Source organism: Manis javanica, chromosome 11 (assembly GCF_040802235.1).
Source record: "Manis javanica isolate MJ-LG chromosome 11, MJ_LKY, whole genome shotgun sequence".
Classification (NCBI taxonomy): Eukaryota; Metazoa; Chordata; class Mammalia; order Pholidota; family Manidae; genus Manis; species Manis javanica.
The window spans coordinates 96,755,163-96,782,444 of record NC_133166.1 but is presented as its reverse complement, the minus strand read 5'-3'; the positions used below and the strand labels follow the sequence as shown (position 1 = coordinate 96,782,444).

Below are 27,282 nucleotides of genomic sequence, written 5' to 3'. Positions count from 1 at the left end.
GGAATATACTAAACAGAATTTTGTATCTGACCACTTGACTTCTTCACTAGGATATGTAACAGTCACCTCTAGAACGGCACTATGGCTATTCCTAAAAATCCATACTCCTCCGTAGCCTTCCCCATCTCGTCACTGATGACAGCTTCCATCCTTCCAGTTGCTTAGCTCAAAAACCTTGAGTCATCTTTGGCTCCTCTCTTTCTCTCACATCTCACATCCGCTCAGTCAGGAAATCCTTTTGGATCCTTCCTGGATCTGACCGCTTCTTCTCACTCTGGTCTTGGCTGCCATCACCTCTAGCAGCTCCTAGAGCACTGCATGACCTGCAAACCAGTCACCCTGTTTTTTCTTTTTTGGTATCATTAATCTACAATTACATGAAGAACATTATGTTTACTAGGGTCCCCCCTTCACCAATTCCCCCCCACAAACCCCATTACAGTCACTGTCCATCAGCATAGTAAGATGCTATAGAATCACTACTTGTCTTCTCTGTGTTGTACAGCCCTCCCCGGGTCCCCCCCCCACACTATACATGCTAATCATAATGCCCCCTTTCTTTTTCCCCACCCTTATGCCTCCCTTCCCACCCATCCTCCCCAATCCCTTTCCCTTTGGTAACTGTTAGTCTATTCTTGGGTTCTGTGAGTCTGCTGATGTTTTGTTCCTTCAGTTTTTCTTCGTTCTTATACTCTATATATGAGTGAAATCATTTGGTACTTGTCTCTCTCCGCCTGGCTTATTTCACTGAGCATAATACCCTCTAGCTTCATCCATGTTGTTGCAAATGGTAGGATTTGTTTTCTTCTTATGGCTGAATAGTATTCCATTGTGTATATGTACCATATCTTCTTTATCCATTCATCTACTGATGGACACTTAGGTTGCTCCCATTTCTTGGCTGTTGTAAATAGTGCTGCGATAAACATAGGGGTGCATCTGTCTTTTTCAAACTGGGCTGCTGTATTCTTAGGGTAAATTCCTAGAAGTGGATAGTCACCCTGTTTTTACCTTTGTCCCTCTTAAGTGTCTATTTCCAACATCCAGGTATCCAGAGTGACCTTTGAAATATTTGAGAGATCATGTCAATCCTGGGTTCAGAATCCCATAATGGCTTCACCCATCTAGAGCCAGGAGCCTTACAATGGTGTCTAAGGCCCTGTTTGACCTGTTCCTTTCTGCTGACCTCATCTCCTGCTACTTCCGCTTGCTCCCCTGTACCTATACTGGTTTTTTTTCTGTCCTTGAAAGTGCTTAACGTGTTCCTACCTCCGGATCTCTTTATTGGTAGATCCTCCTCCTCAATAGTCTTCCTCCTCAAATAGTCTTCCCTTGGAAACCTTCGATGGGTGACAGTGGATCCAGGATGAATTTCTAATTATATTTCTTATGTTTGGTAATTATAAAGGTGATATTCAAAGCCCATCCCATAGAGAAAAAGTAGTGTCACTTTTAGATACCAGAATCAAGTTCTGAAAAACACAATAAGCGAGAAATCATATACCACATTTCACTAATTAGGATGCATATTTTTTTATAAATTAATGTTTCTGAAATTGAGACCATCTTAAAATCAGTATAATAAAGCACTAGTTATAATTTAATTTGATGTTTGTCATGCAGGATTTTAAACAAAATCCAAAAAGTAATTGTTGCCTCTCCCCTCTCACCCCGCAAAAGGCAGCACAGTGGCTGCCATCTAGTTGGTATTCAGCTGTGGACAGCAAATACCTCTGGGGAGGGCATCTTACATCTCATTGTACTAGCTGAGTCTTTTTTTCCCCCCACAATATGAATGTATTACTTTTTGAATTTAAGAAGTTAATTGAAAAAATTTCCCATAGCATTTAGAATTTTGGTTTAACCATCATTTGAATAATTGTAACAAAAGCATATTTATCAGGCCATTAGAAGAATTTAATAAGTTCACATTTAAAATGTATGCCATTTAATAACACTAAATAGGTTTTACCCCTTCAGATATCAAGAATATTGAAATACTCATATAGATAGTCGAGATTTTCATATTTTAGTATTTTATCCATAATTAAGTGAGCTTTAAGAGGCTTAAGTTTCTATAAAAATGCTTCTTTTGGTGTGAAAGTTAGAATAAAGTAGAATAAAATGAATATTGTAAAAACCACTTATTCAACATAATGGGGACCATGTTTCAGGCCACCTTTCCTGCCAAGACCGAGCAGCTCTGAAGTGGTTCATACCCAGGTGGCACACACTTAGGTACTAATGATTCATATTTAGAGATTTACCACCATCCTTCCCCGGCCTCAGCCTGAAAATGATTCATCTGGGAGTGAGGTAATAAGATTATCTCTTGAGATAAAAGTGGCTTTTTTCCTCCTCAGCAGAAAGAAACAGTATCCTAACTTTAGTTTTTTTTTTTAATGCTAGAACTTTTCTCTATCATTGTTTATAATTATTTCTCTTTTAATTCTATTTCTGCTGTCTGATAATTCTCTCCTTTCTGCTTTTCTTATCATCTCTTGTTTTCTATGGCTTTGCCTCTGTGACCTAGATTTTCTCTGGAAAAGGCTGGACGTGTAGTTATCAGACACTATCAAGAGCCTCCAGTTGGAAAATGAAAAGTTACACATTAAATTTAATCTTGAAGTTTTTAGTTCTGTGTGATGTTCACCACCCACAAGTTATTTTTTTCTTCTCTGTACCAGCACGTTTTTTTCCCCTTTCTTTAAGAAATAAAACATTTTAGTTCGGCACCATTCAGGATGCTGTAAGCATTAAATACGTGGTCTTAATTGAGGTTTGACTATATTGTGGATTAAATTCTGTATTTCTGTAATGAAGTTGCAGATTTGAAAAAGGTGAATCACCATGTTCAGTATGATAAAGTCTCCATCCTCTAGTTAGAAAATATGCTTAAATATTTGTAAGAATTTATTCTTAAATATTTGTAAGAAGTTTTACATGAAAGAAAGTTTTTACTGTTAACATAATAAAGAACCAAAACCACAACTCTAAGTCTGATTTACTAAGTTATTTTCAATATGTGAATCTGGACATAATATGACTTGGAAAGCTATAATCAGCTTTGGAAATGAAGAACTCCCCCCCCCGCCCCACCTCCTTGGCCCTCTGGAGGTTTACCGTGTCTTTCTCACTCTTGGTCTCTTCAATATCAAACACAGTGACTGCCACTAGTATTCAAAAAAGCTTTTTAATTTCATTAACTTAATTTAGTTTTGTTGTAAATACTGTGTTCCCCAAATGAATTCCCAGAGTTTTAGTTTGAGTGGTGGTTAAGCGTAACTCTCACTGATGATCACTGTTCATCTTTTAGTTGAAGAATTAAATTGACAATTTGGAAGGGCTAGCAAGATCCCCTCCATTTTGCTGTGAACCTCAAACTACTCTAAAACAATAACGTCTTAATTTTTTTTAAAGCCATTAGACTGATGGAAAGTGTGATAGTGATTCTCCTAAGCAGATGTACCAAGGTCATGCTTTCTTTACCAGATTGTTCAGTTCATTGAGCAAATATTTGTAGGTGTCTTTCTGTGTCTCAAATGACATAACATGAATAAAGATACCATAAAAAAATGTGAGGCCTAAACAATGCCTTCTCATTGTTTATGCTTTAAAGTGGCATGTGGGTTCACTATAGCTTTTGCCCATTATAAAGAGCAGGGCCCAAAGGGAAGAGGGGTACCCACTCAGTTATCCCTGCCTGTAAGTGAGGTGGACACCCACATGCAGTGTATTTGCTGGGTCTCTTTCTACACAAACATTAATGTACCTCAAAATTCTCTCCTATATGACCCTACCTTAAAGCCTTGGGTTATTCCTGTATTTAAGTGGGTAAAAGTTTATATCTGAGTCACTAAATTCTATTTTCAGATGACTGAATGGGTTTTCTTTAACCATTCTACTGGATCCAGGAGGAATCTATAAATATTACATTTTAGTATGTTGAGGATGACACTTGAACAGCTTACCTCAGGATAATGGCTCAAAGAAAAACTTCTGGAAATTAAATGCTGGGAGATATTCTGATATGTTAAATTTGGCAGTGTCTGCTCTTGTCCAGAAATCTATTTTTGGTGGCAAGCAGTTTCTGCATTTCTGAGTTGCTCCTGTCACACTAGCCCTGACGGTGTCAGCCAACTATGCCGTGGCACTGATGGCGGTCTACAGATGGCACCTCACCGAGCTTCACACTGGCAGGTTGCTTCCAGTTTAATTCAGTTCAGCGAACTCCAGTTCCCACTGATGTACACTGGGTATGCAAGGAGGAGTACAGACCGAAACAGGCACGGGAGAAGATAAGCAGAATGTAAACCAATCAGCATAGTCACAAAGGAGAGAGCTGGCGCTGAGGAGTTGTTGGCTGGGTAGGAGAGGAGGCGGGGGGTGGGGGAGGCCAAAGGAGAAGAGGACACAGGTGTGAGAGCCAAATCCTTATCTTCCACTTAGGGAGTCAGTGAATAAATGTTCATTTGGATGATTTAGAAATAGTCCTATTAGTAGGTTTATAAGCAATATGGAGGAGAATAGCAAGAGAGGGTTGGCAGGGACTGTGTCCGGGCACCCCGATACCTGAGGAGAGAGAACAGAGGGCCACTAATTCCCCCTTGTGAACCTGGAGGTGCTCTGACTTTTGAAAACCATATACACAGTGTTACTTCATTAAAATTGAAAGAAGAAAGTTGACATCCTGCTTCCTCTTTTAGGCCAACTCAAATGCCTTTCCTATGTGTCTTGCACCATAAGTAGACCCACAACACCTTTCATTTAAGCTTACACAGAAATTCTTTAAACTCCTTGTACAACATTAGCCTCTGGTTTTAGATTATTTATTTTTCTTGTCCCTTTTGCTAGATTATTAGGTTTTTAAAAGTAGGAACTGTTTATCTCAAAATGTTCTTCAATTCAGTGCTTATTAGCTTCTTGACTGGCATAATTGAATTGAGGGTTTAGCCATTTTGTTTCTTAGCTCCTATTTTTGAATCATGGTGGCACTAAAATGGAAATGTTCTAACTCAGATTTATAGAGGTTGCCAGCTACTAACATTTTATGTATTTTTTGGAAAATATAATTTTTTTGTGGAAAGTATAGTGACTTTTTTGAAAGTACTCTTAAATCTGATTCTGCAGATTTTGGTAGAACACTATTTAAGAGCAAATGCCTATTATAAATTACTGATAATAAGAATTTGGTTTTTGAAAATTAGGAGCTAGTTTCTTATTTGGATAGCTGTTGATTGGTATGGGAAAGATTTGTTCCTGTTACTTATTTATGTTCCACAAGGACTCCTTTTATTTGGTTCCAGGAGGACTGGTATTCTGTGCATTTGATATTTTACCGTATCAGGGGATTCATTGTTTTAATATTTTAATCCCCTGATTATCAAACAGAGTAACAGAAGTAGACTGCTCCGGTTGGGGCACTTGGCCCGCCCTCCTGGCTGTCTCCTACAGCAAGAGAATGTCCAAGCTATTTTGGGCAGATAGGAGGGTGGGTTTCCTGTTCAAGCACAGCCCCATTCCCACCTCACCCTGATTTAAATAGTTCATCATCGTCACTACTTTCTTTCAAGAGTACAATTCGTAAGCCCAAACTTCCTCTATTTAATTCAGCCTTATTTTAATGTCACCTTTCTCCTTATAAAAATGTTTAAATACTATTTCAGATATTCTTTAGCCCTGTGGCTTTTGCTAAGTTATCCTTAGGCTGATTAGGCCTAAGTTTACATTTACAGAAATAGTACATTTTTAGAAGTCAGCAAATAATGCAATTAACTCCCCAAACCGTTTGGCTGCTATTCAGTGTGGTAGAGATGAACAGTTTCAAAAGTTGCAAAATTGTCTTAAGACAGCATTAAATTATCTAAAAGTAAAAAGTCAGTAATTTGTAATGCCATTCATTTAAAAAAATCTGCTTGTTAAATTTTAATTTTTAATTTTAAAACGTTTCCCTAGTATCATGATGAAGTGAACTGACTTCCCTAAAAATCCACATATTTAAGGATATTTAATTTGGAGGAAACAAATGGTTACATTTACTGAAGAGTCACAATTTCCTGCATAGCTCTGGAGACCTCTCTTGTGCCCAGAACTGTGCTGGCTGAAAGTTATGGGGCTTATTCTGCTTGGATTCTGCTTGGATTCATGCACACACAGTTCAGGGTCACCCGTGGATTTGAGTAGGGTTTATATGCAGAAGTCATGGCTCCTACTTTGTCTTTACTTCTTTCTGGGATTCCTCACTTTCCAACTGCTCTCGTAGCCCTAATCTCTGGCCTCTGATTCTTCAACCAACAAAAGTAGGTATTTCTATATATTTCTATTTCTATATTAGTTTTAGCCTCTCTGCATGGCACTAACTGGAAACTTTTCTCAGGTAAAAAGCTATAAAAAATGGAAAACTGACCCAAGTACCAATTGTCTACCTCCTCCATTATCTGCTTGCTTTTAGTCACTCTCCAGTGCCTTCTACTAATTACTTTTTGAATTTTGTCTAGAATTTATAACTGTTATGTGAACTGTGCAATTACAAGAAGCAGAACTCATCTCTCGTTTTATTTTAATGGCTATTACAAGTCACAGGGAGAGCTACAGCGAAATCTCAGATTTTAAGAGAGGTAAAAGAGATTTTGCCCTCACATATGCCCTTGTTCTCTGTTCCTGCCTGTTTTAGTGTTTAAGTAGTGCTGCCTTGTGCCACAATGACTGTAAACATAGGCACCGAAATCCGTTGTGGTACTTAGTTATAAGACGTCCATCTGTATGATTCTGAGTGTTTTTATTAAGATTAAAATTGAAAGGAAAAAACCAAATAACTATATTCTTAAAGAGCACTCATGGATGCGTCCCCAAGAATCTGTCCCCAAGTCGGCATACCCCTGCTGTGAGACGCTGCTAAGTTGTTCTCCACATCTCAGTCAGAGCCTTCTGACTGTTATTCTCTGGTTCAAAAGCTTTCTGTGAGAGACCTTCTCATTAATTGCTAGTGGAATATAAATTGGCATAACCTTTATGAAGACTATAGCGACATCTTTTAAAATTACTAACGCATTTAACCTTTGATCAGCAATTTCACTTCAGGAATTTTATCCTATAGATATATACATGTGAATGGACATTTGCACTGATCCTATAGTTATTAAAAAGACAATAAAAGTCTTTAAGTACAGTTTTTCCAGAGCATGGAACAGAAACTATGCAGGGGAAGTATAGTTTCCAAAAATCTTAATAGTACATGGGAGTTCATGAACCGTTTCTTAGTTTTGGTGAATCTTTTAAAATTTCCATTACCATTCTCATATAGGTAAGATCTCAAAGAGATAAGATATTGCAACAATAAACCAGTATTAGTATAGTATAAAAAGGAACACTCAGAGAGCACTTAGAAATTAAAAATATGATTAAATAAATACAAATTCAGTAAAAAAAAAATTTAGACATTAAATAAAAAATCTCTTAGAAAAGAGGACAGAAAGACAGAGATGGAAGTAAATGAATTCCAACCCTGAATCCTATATCTAGCAAATTATTAACCAGGTGTGAGGACAGAAAAAAAGGCATTGGCAGAAATGCAAGATTTCAAATGCCCTTTCTCCAAAAACTGCTGGAGTATGTGTTCCAGCAAATGTGGAGTAAATAGAGAAAGGAAGACATGAGAAGTGAGAACATTAACTTTGTTTTAGGAGAGCAGAGAGTCACCAAGGCATTAAATAGCAAAGGGTCCTTCACAGGGCGAGAGTCACAGGCAACAAAGCCAGAGTCCAGGTGAAATTTCTTCAGGAAGATGAAATGGAAAGAGCGTCCGATGCATACAAATGCCTTGGGATAAGATCTGGAACACAGGTCAATCCTGCCCAAAATTTTAAATAACATTCTATTTGAACACAAGTACACCCATTTATTTGTACATTGTCTATGGCTGCTTCTGTGCACACTTCAAAGCAGAGCTGAATAGCCGTGGTAGAGACCACATAGCCTGTAAAGTCTAAATGTTTTCTATCGGGCCCTTTAAGAAAAAGTTTGCAGACCTAATCTAGAGAATTGATTCTAGACAATTGGCTAAGAGCTTGTAGGTACATTAGTTATGTATATATAGAAAACAATATAGTCACTCAATCCAGAGAGAACAGAAATTGGGCCAGAGGGAATAGTAGCCAAGATTGACTTTGTGGCTTAGCTTGGAGTATCTTTACATGATTATAATAATGTAAATGTCTAAGACTGTGCTAATGAAAATTCCCATATACCTGCATTGGGAGGATGGGAAGGATGTGCATGTGTAGTAGGGAGAGGAAAGAGCTTAGTCCTCATCTTCCACAGTGGGAAGCCCGTAGATAAGCCCTGAAACTGAAGAACAAACATGGAGATAAATATCCAGATAATTGGCTAAAAGAGGTAAAAATAAATTCCTCCCCGGGAGGGAGAAACAAAGGGCAGAGGGGCAGGATGACCATTTTTCAAACAAACAAACCTTTTGCCCACTTTAAACTGTGTACCTTTATACTTTTGATAAAGGGAAAAAAACATTCACACACACCCCCACGGCCACACACACACAATTGGAAAACAGAAAAGAAACTTTCTCCAGGTCAAGTTCCTCATGCTGCCCCTTTGTGTTCTCACTCCCAGGGCATTTAAATCACTGAGGACCCCAGTCTTTTTCCTGTTGAGTCAGGATGTGGTTGCAGAATCTTCAGAATCGTGTTCTAGCAACCACTCCCAATCAGTAAGAGCTGCTCCTGCTCCTGAAGCCAGTACCTCTGGTATAATTAGTGAATCACAGGCCAATGATTTAGGACGATTCTGTCTGCTTTGCAGACATTCCCACCAATGGCACGTTGCTATAATGTGCTATTTAGCCTAGCATTTGATGACTCTAAATGTGTCCTAAAGTAGCTGCATTTTAAAACTTCATCTGAGTATGACTGAAACCCGCAAACAGGGGAAGATATAGTATTTCTCAATAATAATTTGTAGATACAGGATCATTTAATATGTTTTCAGCATCTATCACTGGACTTAACATATCGGCTACTAAATGTTTGAGTGAATGACTAAATAAACTCTGTTGTGTAACCAATAGCAATTTAGAAAAAAAGGATGACTTGAGAAGCTGAAGAAGCCAACCCTTGCAAAGGCAAAAGGTGATTCCATAACTTTCTCTAGCTTTTCAATCATTAAAGCTAAGCTGTGGTTCTGAATGATTTTGACTTCTAAATTAAAATAGTTGTTGCTTTTTTTTCTAACTCTCAACAGGATCTTTCCAATTAAAGATGTACCTCTGGAGACAGATGACCTTGTTGATTGGCTGTATCGGCGTTTTATTGAAAAAGAGGACCTCTTATCACATTTTTATGAAACAGGTACACACTATCCTATTACAACACATTCCTGAAGTTACTGATAGTTCCAAAGATGTACTTTAGGGGAGATAACCATTTTTTGATTCTTCAGATACCTTAAAGGAATCAAAGTATTTCTCTTAAGAATTTCAGCTTAGAATTTTTATAAAGTCAAGTTTATGTTAAATTTACTCAGGCTCTTACTTTATGAGCCAGTCTGCAAAGATCAAATGATGAGTAAAATGTACAAATGGATCTAATTCAAGAGAGTACACTGTCTATGGAAGACTACAGTCATGCATATATAGTTACATGGGCTGTTTTATGAAACAGCAAATAATATTCATGTTTTGACATTGTACCTGATTAAATAACTATCATCTTAGAGTCAATTGAGATAATTTCTAATGGCATGCTTATTCTTTCATTTACATATAAGGGGTAGAGTTTACATTTAAAGTTTTCGTAGATACAAGTTTATATTTTTTTCTTGGGAAAAAAATTCCATTTGCCCATAAGTCCCTTTCCTATAGTTAGTATTCTCTGTGTTCTTTGAAAACTGCAATGCAGTGAAAAAGGCATAGAAGGGGAGGAGGAAAGAGGAAGAAAGTTAGGAAGGAAGGAAATTGACATTGGTAGAATACCAGGCACTCCCACAGGGGTGCCCCTTCCCCGTGGTTTCGGTTACCTGTTCTGAACTGTGGTCCCCAAGCAGATGATCCTCCTGACACATCAGGTCAACAGTGCCTTAATGCTACGTCCCTGCGCCTAGTCATCCACCTCCCTTTATCTCCTCATGGAGGCATTTTATCATCTCGCATCATCACAAGAAGGGTGACCACAGAACAGAAAGAGTTTTTGAGAAGGAGAGACCACACTGTCACTGTAACTTTTGTGACAGTATATTTTAATTGTTCTATTTTATTATTATTGTTAATCTCTTACTATGTCTAAGTTACAAATTGAACTTTATCGTGAGTGTGTATGTATAGGAAAAACCAGTATGTAATAGGTTTCAGTACTATCTGTGTTTCAGGAATCCACAGGTGGTGTTGGAACATATTCCCCACAGATAAGGGGACTACTGTGTGTTGTAGGCCTATTTTCTAGAGCCAATGATTGGGAAAAAAAGTGAAGAGAAAGTTTTCTCAGGTCTGAGGATGGCCATGGGATTTCAGATTAACAGAGGTACATTTTTTCCCACTTAGTCTTTTTTGGTACAGAATTAAATGATCATGTTAAATCAGCCTGTCAAAGTCCTCATGTTGAGCAAAGGCTGATGCTGTTAATTACCTTTAGTGTTCCTGCTTTTGTGTTTAGGGTTATTTCACTTTGTTCTCAACAGGATTCCTCACTGATCTTAGCTTTCTGACTCCGGGGCTGTGGAGTGTGTGGAGGGCATGTTAACCTCACAGGAGTCACACACTGTATGTCTTTAGAATTCCTAGAGTGAGACTGATTAGACAAGATGCTCCTGCTTCGCCGTTTGCCATCCTTGGTCTTATTCTCAGATTTTCCTTATAAAGATAAGGCAGGATGGATGTGTAAACAGTCATGAGGCTACTAAGAAGCCAACGAGATTTCTCTTCTTTTTCAATCTCCGTCTCTTGCTTTATGAGATTTGGCCTAAATTGTAGCAACAATAATGGAAGCCTCTTTTTAAGAAAGTTATTTGCATACTAGACCTGGAAACCCAAAAGTGTTCTCTGTAAATTGCTTGTGAGAAGCAAATCCCTTCAGGAATCAGCTTACCCTAGGGGATTATCAGCAAGGGCAAAGACTGCTTGAAATGCTGAAGACTTATGAAGATGACCTTAGGTAATACTGCTCTGAAGTGGTCTAGCTTTCCTTACCAGAAAACGTGTTTACTTTATTTCTCCTTTTTATTATTAAGATGATATAGCTTACAACCACTATTTTGAGGCTCAGACATTTCACTTCTAAATAGAGGAACTAGTACAAGTTATGCTCTTTGGGAAATTATTTAATACTGATTTCACACATCCTGTGGCTTGGCCACTGTGGAAATCTCTAGGGATACCATGGGAAATAAGGCAGCCAGAGTGCCTGCTTTCATGCAGTTTATATTCCAGCAGAGGATAGACAGTAAACAGGTGTGGAGGAAAAAAAGAAAAGATAGGTCAGGATCATGACAGATTGTGAAAAGTGCCCAGGAAGTAAACAGGAGCGGAGATGACCGCGGCGGGGAGGCAGCAGGGTCTTTCTGATAATGGAAGAATGCAGTTGACCGTGCCCTTCACTGAGGTGAAGGAAAAGCCTTCCAGGAGAGACTCAAGGCAAAGGCTCAGAGGCAGGAAGAGGCTCAGCAGTTTAAAAACTGCCTTTCAAATGGGATCTCTCTTCAAGGGCAAACGGAAGACACAGAGGACACTTTACAAAACAAAAAGTCTGATTAAACTAATACTCAACTTTTGTTTCAGGAGACCTACCACACAGTAAAACAAATTAATGTTTCTGTCTTGTCTTTCAGGGGCCTTTCCACCTCACAAGGGCCATGAGGAAGCTGTTGCCAGGGAGATGACCCTCAGCAACATGTGGATATTTCTCATACAGTCTTTTGCATTCTTGTCAGGCTATCTGTGGTACAACGTCATGCGGTACTTTTACCATTGCCTGTTTTAGGACTTGTCAGGCTCACCGTAGGAGCTCAGACTTCTGTAAGTGGGCATTATCTTACATGTGCAAATCAGAGTATGAAAAAACAGCAAAGGAAATTCAATGGATGAATTAATATTGTCCCCCTTTGGGATATTTTAAAACTACTAAAATGAGGATCAGTAAATATAATGACCTGCTAATATGTTTTAAGGACTTTTCATGTTTTAAAGAGATACACTCTGCCACATATTTAAGCAAGCATCACATTTGGAGAAGAGGAAATCATAAAATCATCCTAGAAGACTATCTGAGAGAAATTCTGTTGCCATCAGATATACTTGATAATCTAGTGCAAGCTCAGAAAGTTGTGTTGTTCCTCTTAGCTAGTAGTTTCTGTAGGGCCATGCTGTAGAGTGCCCTCATGTCCACCGACTCTTGCTCTTTCTGATAACCTTGAGGGGAGCTGGTTAGCACCCTCCGAAGGACTGTTTCCCTGTTGTTTGCAGTGACGTGCCCATCCTCAGTAACCAAATGAGGTGCAGCGTCAGGCATGCTCTGAAGGGAAAAAGCAGTGTCCACTGGACACATTCCTGTGCTGGAATGTGTTCCATGAAGGCTAGCTCAGTCCAGCGCCGTGTTTACATGTGCTGGGGCTTTCCCTTGTATGAGGGGGGGTCACATAATTTCTCTTTTTGCGTAGAAGGCGTATCATAGATTGATAACTGTCTTTTACAAAATGCACTTTTATCAGATGCATATATAGCAAAGGATCAGTAATACAGCTTGAAAACAAATGTAAGCATAATCAGTGAGTGGGATTCTTGAGAGGCCGCCCAGCCTCTGCCTGTTTGTGTGCCGATGCTGTCCCGCGCCCCCCTGCATCCAGTGCCACACTGATGTCAGGCTTTCATCTAGCTCAGAGGCTTTTTTCCATTTTGGCATATTATCAGCACCAAGTGCATTTGGGGATGATTGAAACAAATTAATGTAAAACATTTCAGTGATCAATTTAAGGCAAAATAGTGTAATTTATTAGAAAAATAAGAACCAGAGCCAGACACTGGCTTCAAATGGTGACAAGTTCTCAGATGACACCCCCAGAACCTGTGTTCTATCATCACATCAAGGTGCTGCCCACATCCGGATGGTATAACCAGGAGACAGAGCAGCACAAAAGGCTTCCCAGTCTCTTCCGGTTGTTTTGAATGGGGTAAAGTCGAGTTTCTGTGTCTAGAATTTTTCTGTTTGTCATGATGTCCATGTGATTGACCTCACAGTGGGATAGGACCACCCTCTTCTCAAACATGCTGGCCCTGGCTCGGCCCCCCACGCGCACTCCCAGTCGTCGGGACAGAGCGTGCTTTCTGGTCTGGGACTGAGACCGTTCAGCGCCTCGTAGGCCAGTGGTAATTCTGTGTGATGTGAGCATTGTAGGCTCCCCTGTTGTTGCTAATCAGACAAATAACAATTTTGAGAACTAGGCCAGAAAAAAAATTAAGACTAAAGCTTTCTGTTTTTAGATAAACCAAAAAACTGAAAAGATGTGACTTTTCTCCCAGTTATGTGGGGAAGGTAAAGCAACACCAAATAAAAGCCCACAGCAGCTTCATCTTTAGGTTAGTTCCGTGCACATGTGAAAGAGAATGATGTGTTAGCCGAAATACCTCATGGAATATTATACTACTACTGGTGAAATGCAGGCAGTGTTGATGTGATTGGCTTGGTAGTGTTTGTTATAAGATGCAATTTTTCTTTTTAATCTAAGCATTTCATTCTGTTTTTTTTTTCAGTGACAGTGAGTAAGCGAAACCAATCTCAATTTAGAGGTATGGATGATGACAGTGAGCCAAATAGAAGCTTAAAGATGCTTCTGTTTGAGGCCCCAGCAAACGCTGCTAGATTCCAAGATGAGTTGAAATTGTTCATTTGAGAGATTAGTCAGCCATCTGGGGCATAAATTGCTCACTGTCAAGGATGGCATGCACAGTCCTAGCTAACAGATCCTTTTCCTCATTGCTAAAGCAAGCCACTGGTAGAGCGGCCAGTTGGCCTGTCAAAAAGCAGAGAAATGCATGCATGCATACGTAAATGTGGTTTAGGGCCACTTTTGCCATCGCTGTGCTCCGAAGGGACATGATACTACTTCACGTACTGTCCACAATAAACAGACTCTTCCATACGATGCTTTGTTCTTCAAGTGCAGCGTCATTTTAACAGTCTCTAGAGTGACAAATACCAATAGATGTGTGAGTTAATTTTTGAAACTAGATCTGTGAGTTGTAAATAGATGTGTATTTGATCTGCTGTATCCCTCTTTGATCCTTTATCAACATGTTCTCTCTCTTCTGTTGCAAAGTATGTTTGAGAGCATTGACAGTGCTTCCTTACCAGAAACTCGAGTTCTCCTGCCTGCACTAGGGATGTAAGAGAGTCAGTGTTCTTACACAGCCATCAGGGAAGCCGCAGTATGCCCTGTACAGAACTGCATAGAAATTCCTGGCTTGTACTTTCTTTGCCAAGTGAATGAAAAGATGTTTAGAGAATATACATTTTATCAAGGGCAAAGGAAATAAAATCGTGCCAGTTTTATACCAGTAGCTTGAAGAATGTCAGCACTTCTTGGTCACAACTGATATGCTTAGATTCCAGCAGCAGAGGGGATTGAGAACTTCCTGCTGGATCCTGGTCTCAGCGAGTCACAGTGAGACCACATCTGCTTGGCCCTGGGCAGGTGCACTGACTACAGAAGCGACCACCCCGGCAATTCACTCTTAGTCAGAAACCATAGTTGGTGTTGAAATACACAGATATTGTGGAGAAACCTAAACACCAGGGGAAGGTAAAGGAAAATTATAGAATGGAAAATGGTATTTTGGATAGGCAAACAAATTAGTTGTGACTCTAAATAGTAGTTTGTTTGTTTTTTAAAGATAGCTGTGAGACCAGGTCTGTCATACTATTGTCAAGCTATGATATACTGTCATAGTTTTTACTGTTACAGCCAACCGTTAATTTTATACAGTAAAGGAACTAGAGATTACTGGATAATTAATCCAGTAATAAGTTAGAGTAAGCTGAAAATTAATTGTATTTAGGAATTTGAAGTTTTGTTCTCATCAAACCTTTTTTTTATCATTCTAGGGATTATTTTTAATTTTACAAAATTTGACTTTTTTATTAATTTGTCTTGCCTGTGTATTTATGACTGTGTTAATGAGTAGTGGAAAGATACCTTCAGGAAGAGGAAACACAAAAGCCTAAATAATACATGGGCTAGAATAGGAATCCCTGCATATTCAAGAGTTGGCAGTATTGCAGTTGTTCTCGAGCCTTTTTATGAAAATGAAATGTTAAATCACCAGATATAAACTTCACAACATCATTCTAGTGTTAATATCTTTCGGATTGGTGTTAAGACTGCTTCTTCATTCTTTGCTCCTGTTACTCATGTCTCATGAATTTGTCTTAGTAATATTTTTTGACAATCACTTCCCTAAAGACTCTTAGGAACTATTGGGACCTGGTTCTAATCAAAGAAAGTAGTCTTTAATCATGGATAGGTGTATTGGATTTTTTCTATATTGAAGGACATTTTATTTGCACTGCTGGATAGGAAGAGTTAGTTATTTTCTTTGTTACACAGGACTTCACTCCAGAGTTACCATTAGGAGCATGTCAGCTCTGGGCCACAAAGGAGGGATAAAACAGTCAGTCTTACTTGGTGTAGTGCAACCCTTACATCTGTAACATAAAAGGCAAAGTGGCAGGTGGACTGGCTCATTTAATGAGGGGGTAAAAACATACATCTGGGACCAAAACCACCTAAATCGAACATTTCTAGATCACAGAGGGGCCGGGTGTTCTCTGGAGCAGTCACGGTTGGTGCTTTATTGTAACCATTTTTCATTGATCCCCAACAATTTGGAACTGGACCCTGGGAATAAGCTGAGGGTGCTGAACTTTTTGGGGAAGTTGACTGTAACCATATGGAAGATAAATGTGCATTTTTCTGCAAAATTTCCACTTGAGGATTTTTACATTCAATATTTTTTTAAAACAGTTGAAAGAGCAAAAAAAATTTTTAAGTGTATTCTAGTTGCAAAATATGCACACATATTTTGAATGGCTTTATTTTTATTGTGTAAAACTGTGGAACACAGGACTGTGATGCACAAATTCTTTACATGTAAGGAGTCTGTGCATTTTACAGTAACACTTCATGATTGGGTAATGAAACAGTTATACATTGAACTGCTATTGTTGTACTAAGTGCTTTCATTTTCTTTACAGTTGTTACACGGCTGTATTTATTTTATACACATGGATTTTAGTTTTCCTGATGCCATAATGTTTACTTCAGCTTGTTGACCTGTCTTTCTTTCTTTGTGTATCTGCATGTTGTAATGTATGATAAGAATGAATGTAAAGGGTGTGGCAACTGTAATTAACTTTTTGTAAAGGGCTGGTCACAAGTGGATCTGGTTTATGAATGCATTGCAGATTATTTTAGTAACCAGATCACCTTTGCAGAAATTTGGATGTGAACACCAAAAGAAGCATTTTCTCAACAAAAATTAATAGCTGGTTCTATTTTTTTTTAACCTAGAAAAAATAAAGTTGATTTTTCTCAAGTAAAGTGCTTTGAATTTTTAGTGGGAATGGGCTGTTTGTGTTTTACTAGAGCTATTTTGGCATTAACGCCTGCGGACCTGTTGTGTGTAGCACTCCAGGGCAGGTGGCTGCAGGGCCGACTGGAGAACCCAACGAAACAACATCTCCTTATTTGGTTTTAAACTTGCTCCCCATTCTCACCATTCAGTAGCATACTGATAAATGTTTAATAGTCTGTTGTCCTGGAAAAATGATTATGTATACAAGTGTACATAAGTTTCTTATAAATTTTGCCAATAAGACTATATAACACAATTAACAAACATACAATACTAAAATATGCTTTATTGTAAATTCTATATAGCCAATTGATTCTCCCAGGATTCTTTCACTGATATTTGCTGAATTCTTGTAGCCAACCTATAATTGCAATTCAACTGTGATTTGAAAAATAGAATTGCATTCTAATCCACTTATTTCTCAAATTTATTGTCATTCAATCTGATATGTGATCTACTATTAAACTATTTCTTACCCTGTACAAATTATACTCATTAAAGTGAACCACTTTTAGCTTTGTGTAGTCTAATTTTAATAACAGCTGCTTAACAGCTGCTGGCAAAATTCTGAAATTCAACCCCAGGCTCTGAGGAGCCAGTAGGACCTGTCTCCAGCATACCCCTGATCCATCCAGTTTTGTTGTTTTTTTAATTGTTAGTAGTGAATAGACTTCTCATGGTTAATCTACTCATTGCTCAGGCAATTCCTATCACTGATTCTTGCAGGAGCTTTAACGGTAGGAAAGCATTAGCATCCGTCTTTGCATGCTTTTGATTCAGAGAATTTGACAAAAGCAGACTTTTCCTGAAGGGCATGGGCAGCTTGCGTATTCCTAAAATCGGTTCTACGTTTCAGTTCCCAAAGCCAAACAAACTGTGATTTAGGCATTTCTAAGATTTTGTTTGGAGCATTTCAAGCATTTATTGTTTAGTCATTTGTTGTAGAAGTGTCTGATCCCACTGAAAAATTTTAAATGTATTAAAATACCTTATACAATCTACCAAATAAGTTAAAAAGTTACAGTTCAGTCTACCTCTTCTTTTTCTATCTGTATTTAGGCTGCTGTTTTGGTGAAGTTTTAATTTTTTTCCCCCTCTACAAGTCGTTTCTGTGGAAGACAAACAAATTGGGGGCAGAGCCTGAGAGCAGATTTGGAGCACTTGGAGATCTATTGCTGACCAGCCCTATTTCTCATGAGTTGGGGGAAAGAAAGCCATTGTTTTTAATTTCTACTTAATATGAAAATGTTTGGTTTTTTTTAATGTTTCTTCCTGCTTTAAAAAAAATGTATTTTTAAAGGGAGAAAAATTCCTCTTTTGGCTCTAAGAAAAAGTCAGCTGTATGAGCAGGTGTGACCATATCATAACATGCTGATAGGGTATAAATCAATAAATTTTTACCTCTCAGGACTTGAATAACCTTGTTCTTAACTCTTAGAGGCTTGAGAAACATAAACAAGGATCAATAATCCAGATCACATATAAACACACATTCAGATGGAACAGGGGAGGAGGGTTGGCTAACCACTGGAAAATGAGACAAGATCCTTTCATAATCAGTAAAATACTCTTAATTAGGTACTGTGAACCCATTTGACAAAGGTAGAAATTGGAATCATTTTTTGGTAGCATACGTGAGTGTATCACCATGCTCACTCCCGAGTTTTCCCCTGGAAAATTTTATGTTGCCTCTTCTTGGAATACTTCCTGCCTTTTTGGTGTGAGATTCTGGAGGTGGTGGTGAAGTTCTCCCTGTTCACTCAGCTCAGGCAGGAGAGAACACTGGGCCACCTGGTGATGCAGGCTTCGTGGTGCCGCTGAGGAGCCCCTGGGGCTGGGATACCTCCTCTAACATACCAGCTGCTGCATCTTCATTCCTTTGTTTCATTTTTTTAATGGGAAAACTCCATGAAAAGGGTCTTATCTTCAGTTTTTTGCCAGTTAACTAACATTGCCTCAGGGTCAGCTGAGGGACATTTGAGGGAGAAGAAAACCCGTTCCCAGACCGAAGGGCTTGGCTTACTCAGAAGAGGACACCAGGAGTGCTGGCAGACAAGGGGACACCAAAGGCTGCCGTCGGCAGGCAGCTGCATACAGCCCTGAAGCACGAGGGCTCCGGGGGGTGTTGCAAGGCTGTGGTCATCAGGAAACCTACTTCCATGGGAACTCTGTCCCACGACTGCCACCCTGGAGGGCACCTGTGGAGGACTGCACCTGCCATTTCACATACTTGGCCTTCTGGGCAGAAGGAAAGCCTGCCTCTCGGTCATGAGGCATCTCCAGGGTGCCACACAAAGGGACAGTTCAAAATCCTGGTGGCAAGGAGCCTTTTTTAAGGCATCTAGAGTCCACAATAGGGCTTTTTGTCTTTCCCTGATATGTACACATTTCAGTTAGGACAAATGATGGCACTGGAGCCAAGGCATCTGGGACCATATGGGACATACTGAACTCTGACATATTCAGTGTGAGACTGAGAGCAATGGCAGCTCAGGGCACCTCCAGAGCACAAAACTAGAAGCCAACCAAGACTTCCTTTGGCATAATCCTAGGACTGGCACAACATTATCTTGGTTAAAGGTAATCACAGGGCCACTCCAGATTCAGTGTGGGAGGGTCTACAGAAGGGTGTGAACTTAGAGCGGGTAGGGCTCCCTGGGAGCCATCTCTGAAGACCAGTTATCAGTAAAAATTCCTCAACTGTTTGATAAAACAGGCCTAGATGAGCTCTTGCACTTTGACAAATTTGCCCATAATTTCAATAGTTGGAAATTTTGTGAGTTTCCAAACACTTTACAAGGATTAGGCCTGTTGATCCATTACTCATTCACATAAATCACATTTATCAAAGAGAAACCTATTTAAAAGAATGGAGGTTTTGTTTGGGAGTAATCTTATTATTTTTGGCATGGATTGATGGGTAACACATTGGCCCTTAGAGTTGCAGAGCTAGTTGGAAATTATCACCCTTTTTTGAGATGGCAGATTTCATTCTGGTGCAATTTTGGTCTATTACTAGAAGTATCAAATGGCTACTTAATAGAATTTCAGGGATTAGAATTGGGTCTCTTGATTTCCATTCAAATGTTTTCCCCCAAACAGCAGATTGCGCCTGTTTGGGTTTCTGGTTTCAGTAAATAAAGTTAAATCTAAAGGATTAAGGACACTTGCTAATGGGGTAATGGATCTAAAAGCTTCTATGATTTCCTTTCCCTCAGTTTTAAAATAAACATAAAAGTTCCCAAACCCCAGAAGAGTATTTTATTCATAAGCTTTCCCCTCAGCTGTTGCAGAGATACAATTAGCCACTAAAAAAGTCTGAAGTCCATGCTTTCTATCTGTTTTTGGGTAGGGAAGTGAAATGTATTTTGTTTTTATTTTTACATTGTATGTAGAAGATAAAGAGAATGCCTTCATTTCAGACTGAAGGGGATAGAGACTTCAGCCTCCTAACAGTTCCTTTCATTATCAATTCCAGGTATGAAATTGACAGCAGGTGACAAATCCAGAGCCATGCCTGCTTCCAGTGCCCAAATGCCCCTCCCTCAGGGTAGCCACTGGATTCTAGGACTTGTCCAAATAGGAGCTCACAGCGAAGCCCAGGACTCTGCCCACGAGCTTGAATCCTAGCCCCTTTGGCAAGTGTCCTCTGCTCTCAACCTCACTCCCCTCATGTGTTCAGTGGGGAACTTTCTACAAGTTCTTTTCAGTGTTAAGTGCAGCTGTGTGTGAAGCACATTGTACTGAATGCTCAGCAAAGGGTGGCTGCTTCGTCCCATTCCAAATGGGTTTAACAGGGTGTGACTTATTCCCACACCTGGCTGTGCCTAAGGTCCAAATGACCAGTTCATAAGGATTGTGTCACTGTCATACAGGCTATAATGCCCGCCTTCCCACTTTCCAGAGCCCTGGGTCCTTTGGGCTTCTAAGATACGCTGAAATGCAGTCAGGATAGCCACCCTCCTAACCGCATCCAGCCAGACTCAGTCTAATTGTCTAAGGCTCCAGGTAGCAGCACAAAAGAGCTTTGAGGCTGCAGAGCTTAGGGAAGGTGAGGAGACTAGAGCATAAGAGGAAATCGGCTCTGCTAGACAGAAGACATTACATAGTCTTAATAGGGACCTATTTTTGCTTCTGAGACATGATGTCTCTTGTGATGAAGACCTTGAACTAATGATCAAAAGAGAGGGAAATATAATTTCTAGTAGTTGGAAGCTATCCAGCCCATAGCTCTGTATATATAATTCATAGGATACTAAATATAAAAGCCTATGTTGAAGCATCGTAAAGATTCAGGAAACCACAGTAATTTTGAAAATTCTTTTTCTAGTTGCAGAAGACTCTGAGGTTTATATCCTGAGAATTGACATAACTTTCTTTGTAAGTGCCACATAATCAATTCTTAAGAACTCAAGTACCAGAAGGAAGTGAGCAGGTTAGAATCAAATATTGCTTATGGTTATTGAGGTATGGTAGAGTCCAGAGGAACTTTGGGCGGCGGGGGAGGGAAGCAGGCATGGGTTTGAGGCCCAGCTCTGCTGGGGGTGGGGGTGGGAAGGTGGCAGGAAGATGATGTTTGCAAACCTGCTCTGGCCCTAAAAGACTTTGATTCCCCAGCCCACCATTCACAGAACTTCTTCAGAGTATCAGCACCTAAAGGTGGCAGTGGTGGCCCAGGAGAGGATGGAAGGCAAAGGTGAGATTGTGCAGCAGGTGTCCTAAAGGAGATTTGGAAATAAGCCATCGTTCAGTGGGGAGCATGGCATGAACCGTGACTCATGGAAGCAGCAGTCAGTTCTGTGCTGGCTTATAATGAAGGGGGCTTGGCTTGATTTTCCTAAAGAATTACTAAAAAAAGGCAAGGGACTGAATGAGTTACTGGCTGTGGAATTTATAAAGCAGTTTCCCCTCAGAGGCAGAGAATGGAATAGTTGATTACTCAACCTTCAGACTCTGTTCCCCTAAAGATCAGGAATGGTAATTGGAATAAAGTGGACTTCTGTCTGCAGATAGGGAAACTTGGTGTCAGGATGGGCATTGACTCAGACTGACGTATCCCTCACTGAAAGAGGAAGAAAAAGGAGTGACAGGGAATCTGTACAGAGACACTAGCCCGAGCGGAGAGCCCCAGGGGCTTCTTGTTTGGAAGATATTCATTGCTGGGAGAGGCATGGTGGTGGTGGGCACGGAATATTGGTACAAAGAATCTGAAAGCCACCAACTAGAAGGAAGTGAAAGTAAAGGCCTTGTTGTGCTATAAGCTGTAGGAGCAGGAGAGCGCTAAGTCCACAGAGCAACAGAGAAGCAGCAAGCATATCCCTCAGGAAGCTCCTGCCGCACGCTCAGCCACAGGCTTCTGGGTGGCATATGGATGTGGGCTTTCGGCAGGTCCTTGTGAGGAGGCTTATTCCCCCAGGTACTCCTCCCACGGTTTCCGGCTCTTCGGTCAACCTTGCCCCCACCAGGAAGATGGCCAGCCAAGGACAGCCCTTCCTGCCCCGGAGCCTCCACTCCAATGGGTCCTTGCCCTTCCCATCCCTTCGGGCAGCTGCCCCCGAGTTGGAGGGCACTGGTGAAGTGCTCAGGATTTTCTTGGTGGACGTATCTCCCAGGTCTGGGGTGGGACAAAACCACGTGGTTTTCTAGAAGCATGTTTCCTTCTTTGACTTTTAAAAGTGTGTGTTCTACCCTCTTCCCTTGTGTGACTGCGTTTTTGGCTGTTTGAAGTTGTGTTTTTGTTTTTAGATGTGCGTTATCTGGACAACGAGGCAGGGAGGTTCTGTATTCCTGCTGTATTCCACCATCTTTCATCAGAAACCTAAGACATTTAAAACAAGATTCAGTTCTTTAAAAGGCTGCTTAGCCCATGCCATTCTCATGACTTTTGTTCAAAGTGAAGCACATCTGAAAAAAAGCCATTACAAAACCTACTGTCCAGGGAGAGGAGTAACTGAGTATAAAGAATTGAGGGGTTTTCCCTTATTTTTTGACAGTCTGAGGACCTCCGGGATGAAGTGAGGTTGCAATTGGCAATAGGAGGAAGGGGGGAGGCTGAGCAGGGGGGCAAACCTGCTAAATCTAGAAGTTATGCTTTCTTCAATTTCTACGCCTTGGGAAATTCAGGTTGCACAGAGGGCTGGTGAGAATGCAGCGAGGTGAGCCTGTGGAAAGGTTTGAAGAACGTTCAATCGCGCCGCTAGAGTGAGGGGCAGTCACCGTTAGAATCAACAATGAAACGGGTCCTTTCTTGTCACTAGGAGAATTCACGAAGAGGCGGGCGAGCCTGTGCCAGGGGGTGGGTAGGTGGGGGTTGACCAGCTGGCCCCGAGGGCCTGTTACCCTGATGGCAGGCATCTGTGGTGAAGGCTCCCACTGTGACTGCGATCGCTGGTGTGCTCAGAGGAGGGAGGAAACAGTGAGCTCAGCTTGGCCCGAGGACAGGGGTCATTTTGCTCTCATGGTTTGCCCTTCCCCGGGTTCAAGCCACTAGGCAGGACTGGTCACGTAGTTCCTTTGTGGGACTCAAGGAAAAATGAAATGAAATGCAGAGCCCCTGGTTGAACCATTTTAAGAATGTCAAGATGGAGACAGCAGAGCATTAATACAAGTGTGGGTCACACATTTATGAAGTCAGCCCGGCCACCAGGACCACCGAGGAGGAAATGAGGAATGGAATGGAGCCCGGCTCTGGGGTCCTAGGATCCCTGCTCTGTGCCCCTCCCAAGGCAGGGAGCTCTCCCAGAGGAGGAGCTGGGGAGCAGACACGGTCAGCATTTCCGGCACCAGGCTCTGCTCCAGGTGCTTCACACGCACCCCCACCTTCACAGCGCCCCCATGAGGTGGTGGGGTTATTGCCACCGTTTTCCAGAGGTATGGAAGGACACACAGAATTTAAGTGACTTGCCCAAGACCTCCCCCAACTAGTGGTGGCAGAGCCAGGATTTAGATGCAGGCAGCCTGGCCTCAGAGCCTGCGCCCTTAGCCACTGTGATGTACTCTTTTCCTGGAGGGTTCTGAACAATTACCCAGAGAGGGGAACAGGTGCAAGGGGACCAGCTACAGGAATGTAAGGGCATCACCAGACTAGCTCCTCCTCCTTTACTGCCCTTAGTAGAACCACACCAAACCCACCTGAGAAGTGGGCAAGGTTGCTGGGAGCTTCCGCTCAGACAGGCAGAGATGACCGTGCCCCCATCCAAGAAGGGTATCTTAGTTGGGGTTCCCTCTGAAGCAAAGGCTCTGGGGGCAGGTAATTTATCTGGGAGATGAGTCCTGGAATGAGCAGGGAGCAGACAGCAGGGAGAAGCCCACAGCAGGGGCATTACTGAGGCTGGGAAGGCACTGGGAGCTCACTGCAGGGGGCTGGGCAGGCCCCACTGCCTCCTGTCCCCCATTGGGTAAGGGCTGCCCCTGCAGTGGATGGGAGAGGCTCCCCAGAACTTCAGGAGCCCCGATACCCAAAGCAGACAGACTCAGGTCCTGTGCTTGAGGTGGGATGGGCCCAGGGTGAGGGTGAGTCTTCAGGAACCCAGCTGTCCACACAGTGGCAGCTGAAAACAGTGGGCTCAGGAGTAGAGTGAGGGACACCTTGGATGTCTGTGCAGAGGCCACCAGGTTTCCCTGGGGACCAGTACCCAGCAAAACACGGGGGCAGGGGTGGCAAGATCTGTGGACAAATGTGATTTGCACTGTCTGTGGATTTCTTTGTTCCTCCTTTCTCTTTCCTCACTGACTGCACTTGTTTATTCTTTGAGCTACCCTCTTCCCCACTCCTGCCCAGTCCCACCACAGAATCAACGCCAGAGGACAGAAGAGGGGACAGTGGGGTGGGGTCAGTCGGCTGTTGATGCTGAGCGCCCTGGAGAAGGAGCGAGGATGGGAGGAAGGATGTGAGCTCTGTCACCCGTAAAGCAGAATGTTGACATGCCCCAGACAGCATCACAGAGATTGGCCATGTCCATGCTGGAGTGTTCCAGGTGGGAGTTAATCCCTGGAGGCCTCCTGGAGGAGGAGGTGCTCAGCCCAGGAAGGGATTCAGAGTTATGCAGTGGGCTGGCAGGAGAACACTAGAGGCCCCCTCACCCTGCTGCTGAACCCCTTCTGGGCAGAATCACTGGGGGTCCCACCTGGCAGCTGACTGGAGGCTGTCCTGCTGGCCAGCCTGCTGGCTCAGTGGGCCTGCTCTGAGCTCTTGCCAAGGCCTTCCTCCCCTCCGCAAGGCCCTCTTCCCTTGGCCCCATTTCCTCAGAACCACTTTCTAGGCCCTGGTTGCCTCCCACGTTGTTCTGAGAAACTGGTTGATGAGTTGAGCAGGCCAAAACCCCTGAACCTGGGAGCAGAAGGGCAAGTTTACGGTTGTTATTAATCGTTGATGGGGAAGACTGGGGGAATCTGGGGGTAAGGTCCCCACTCAGCTGCTTTCTAGCCCGTGAGGTCACATTTCCTCAGCTCCCATCTGCGGGTAATCGGCCCTACCAGGCCCACCCACAGGGTTCAGAGATCAAATGAAACAGCTTCTGTGCGTGGGATTTTCAAGCCAATGGAGTTTTATGTAAATGTAACATATAATGACCATTGTTTGCTGCCCTGTGCCTGGTGTGGCTTTAGACCTAGTTCCTACGCTCGCTTCCTGGCACACAGAGTGGACTTTGTTATTAGGAACTTGCTAGCTTAGCAAACTCCTGCTTGTCTGGAATCTAAACTGGATGCTCATATAGGCTAGTTGTGGGTTGTCTGGGGTTGTGGTGCAACGGAAGGGGCCCCCGATCCCGGCCGGAGCCAGGAATTCTCCCTTGCATCCAGCTCCTCTTAGCTCTGCAGCCTTGGGCAAACTCTGATTTCCTGAAGCCTTGTGTGCCTGCCCTGTCAGCTTCCTGGGTTCTCATGAAGGTCAAGCTAGAGTCCACAGGTCCAAGCAAGGGCAAGCTAGATGCTCAAATGCCGTGTAAATGCTGGGGATCGTTACTGAGAAAAAGGCTCCCTGACTTGATTCCAGCACAGGCATCCACCCAGCAGTCCTAGTGCGGACTTGGAAGCACAGATAAGACCCCAGAATGTTTTCTGGATCTCTTGAGAAAGTCAGAGCATGAAGAGGACTCAAATTTTTACTAGCCTGGGGAACAAGTAGCTGTCACCATTACAGTGGTGGCTGTTGTATAAAGTTATTGTGGGGAAGAAAAAAGACACAGGAGGGAAGGGAGTGGACTTTGAGTCCCCCAAAAAGAAGAAAATGGCAGCAAGTCTCCGGAGGGATGGCAGGATCCAGAAGGAAGGGGCAGGGCAGGGCCTAAGCACAGAGGCCGCAGTGAGGTGGCGGGAAGCCGGCCGGGGGCTGCAGGGGGCTGAGGAAGAGGCCAGGGGAAGTGAGGGGCAGGACCGCAGGGGATCTCGGCTTCCCTGCCAGCTGCCCTGGGAAAACCATGTGTCCGAGGGGCCCTCCCACTACCGTGAACCAGGATGAACCTGGATTGGCTCAGAATCTCGTTCTGTACCAGTGATCAGCTTATTAGCATGATCCAGTCCTGGCAACAGAATCTGAGGGGCAGTCTGCTGGGGGCTTCTGAGAAGGATTTTCCTTCTCAATAAAGAAAAGAGAGACAAGAGAGGCTCCTCCCTCCTCCCCATCCGCAAGTCCTCCAGAGCCTTCCTCCATCCCGCCTGACATTCAGTATCTGAGCTGGGTAACAACTGGCTCACGCTTCTAACTGGCCCCCTGCTGCCCTCACCGTCTGCTTTGACTGTTGATGTGAGAGGCTAAGGCTTGGAGCAGCTGCCACCATCTAGTGAGAAGAAGCCGAGAGAAGCAGCTAGCTTAGTTAGCTGGTTAGCTTAGAGGGTTAGCTAACCCATGGCCTGGGCGTTGTCAGCGTGCTGAATCTTGAAATTCCCTCCAGGCGTCTCGACAAGGAACATCTTCATGGTTTAAACCACTTACAATCCAGTATTTCTTTTACAGGAGAGCCAGGGATAAAAGAACACCCATAACATGTGCCATGGAAGGGAACATTACAGTTCACACAGCACTTTTATAAACACTTTTTATTTGATCATCACAAAAGACAAGACCGTAAGTGATCTTATGCTCTTTTTTAAATAAATGAGGAAACGCTGGCTTGGGTGGGTAGGTGATCCCCGAGGTCACGCAGCTGGTTGGTGGTAGGTCTGATGTTACAAGCCGGGGTTTCTGACTCTCGGCCCAGTCCACTTTCCACTCCACCTGGGGGAGGCCCAAATAGAAGCTAATCAGAGGGAGATGCAAGTGCCTCCAGGCAGCCAAAACGAGAGGTCAGACAGCTCCCTACTTTCCTCTTCCAGAAGAGTCTCCGGGGAGAATAAAGGAGAATCTGATCATCGACTTTCAGTAGGTTGGGGAGCTGAACCCAGAGTAGGTGTGCTCCGGGAACCAGACAGCAGGGGGTGGGGGGATGGGCACAGGAAGAAGGTGACATGTTTCCCCACCAACCCCAAGAAGCTCTTGGATGGATGGAGATGGATGAGAAGTGTAAAGCAAGGATTGGCGGTCTTTCCAAACAGGAGGCCACTGACTTCCTGAGCACGTGGCACATGTAGACCCCGCACTGGAGAGACAGGCTACGCAGATGAGGATAGAGGGAGGAGTGCCAGGCTCTGCTGCCCAGAGAAGATGAGCTCCA

General features: G+C 42.5%; 1 protein-coding gene across 7 annotated transcripts in view; it reads left to right on the top strand.

The window, feature by feature from the left end:
• The window catches only part of LPGAT1 (lysophosphatidylglycerol acyltransferase 1), an 80,200-nt gene extending 62,160 nt beyond the window's left edge, over positions 1–18,040 (top strand). For 4 of the 7 annotated variants that reach the window (XM_073216965.1, XM_037015185.2, XM_037015188.2 and 1 more), the window contains 2 exons: positions 9,256–9,362; positions 11,833–16,596. In XM_073216965.1, the coding sequence (XP_073073066.1) occupies positions 9,256–9,362; positions 11,833–11,984 (259 nt within the window). In that variant the 3' untranslated portion in view covers positions 11,985–16,596. Of the gene's footprint in view, positions 1–9,082; positions 9,144–9,255; positions 9,363–11,832; positions 16,597–17,689 lie in introns of those variants that run through there. The other 3 variants (XM_037015187.2, XM_037015186.2, XM_037015190.2) reach the window with 3 other exon arrangements.
• Positions 18,041–27,282: the final 9,242 nt, after the last annotated feature.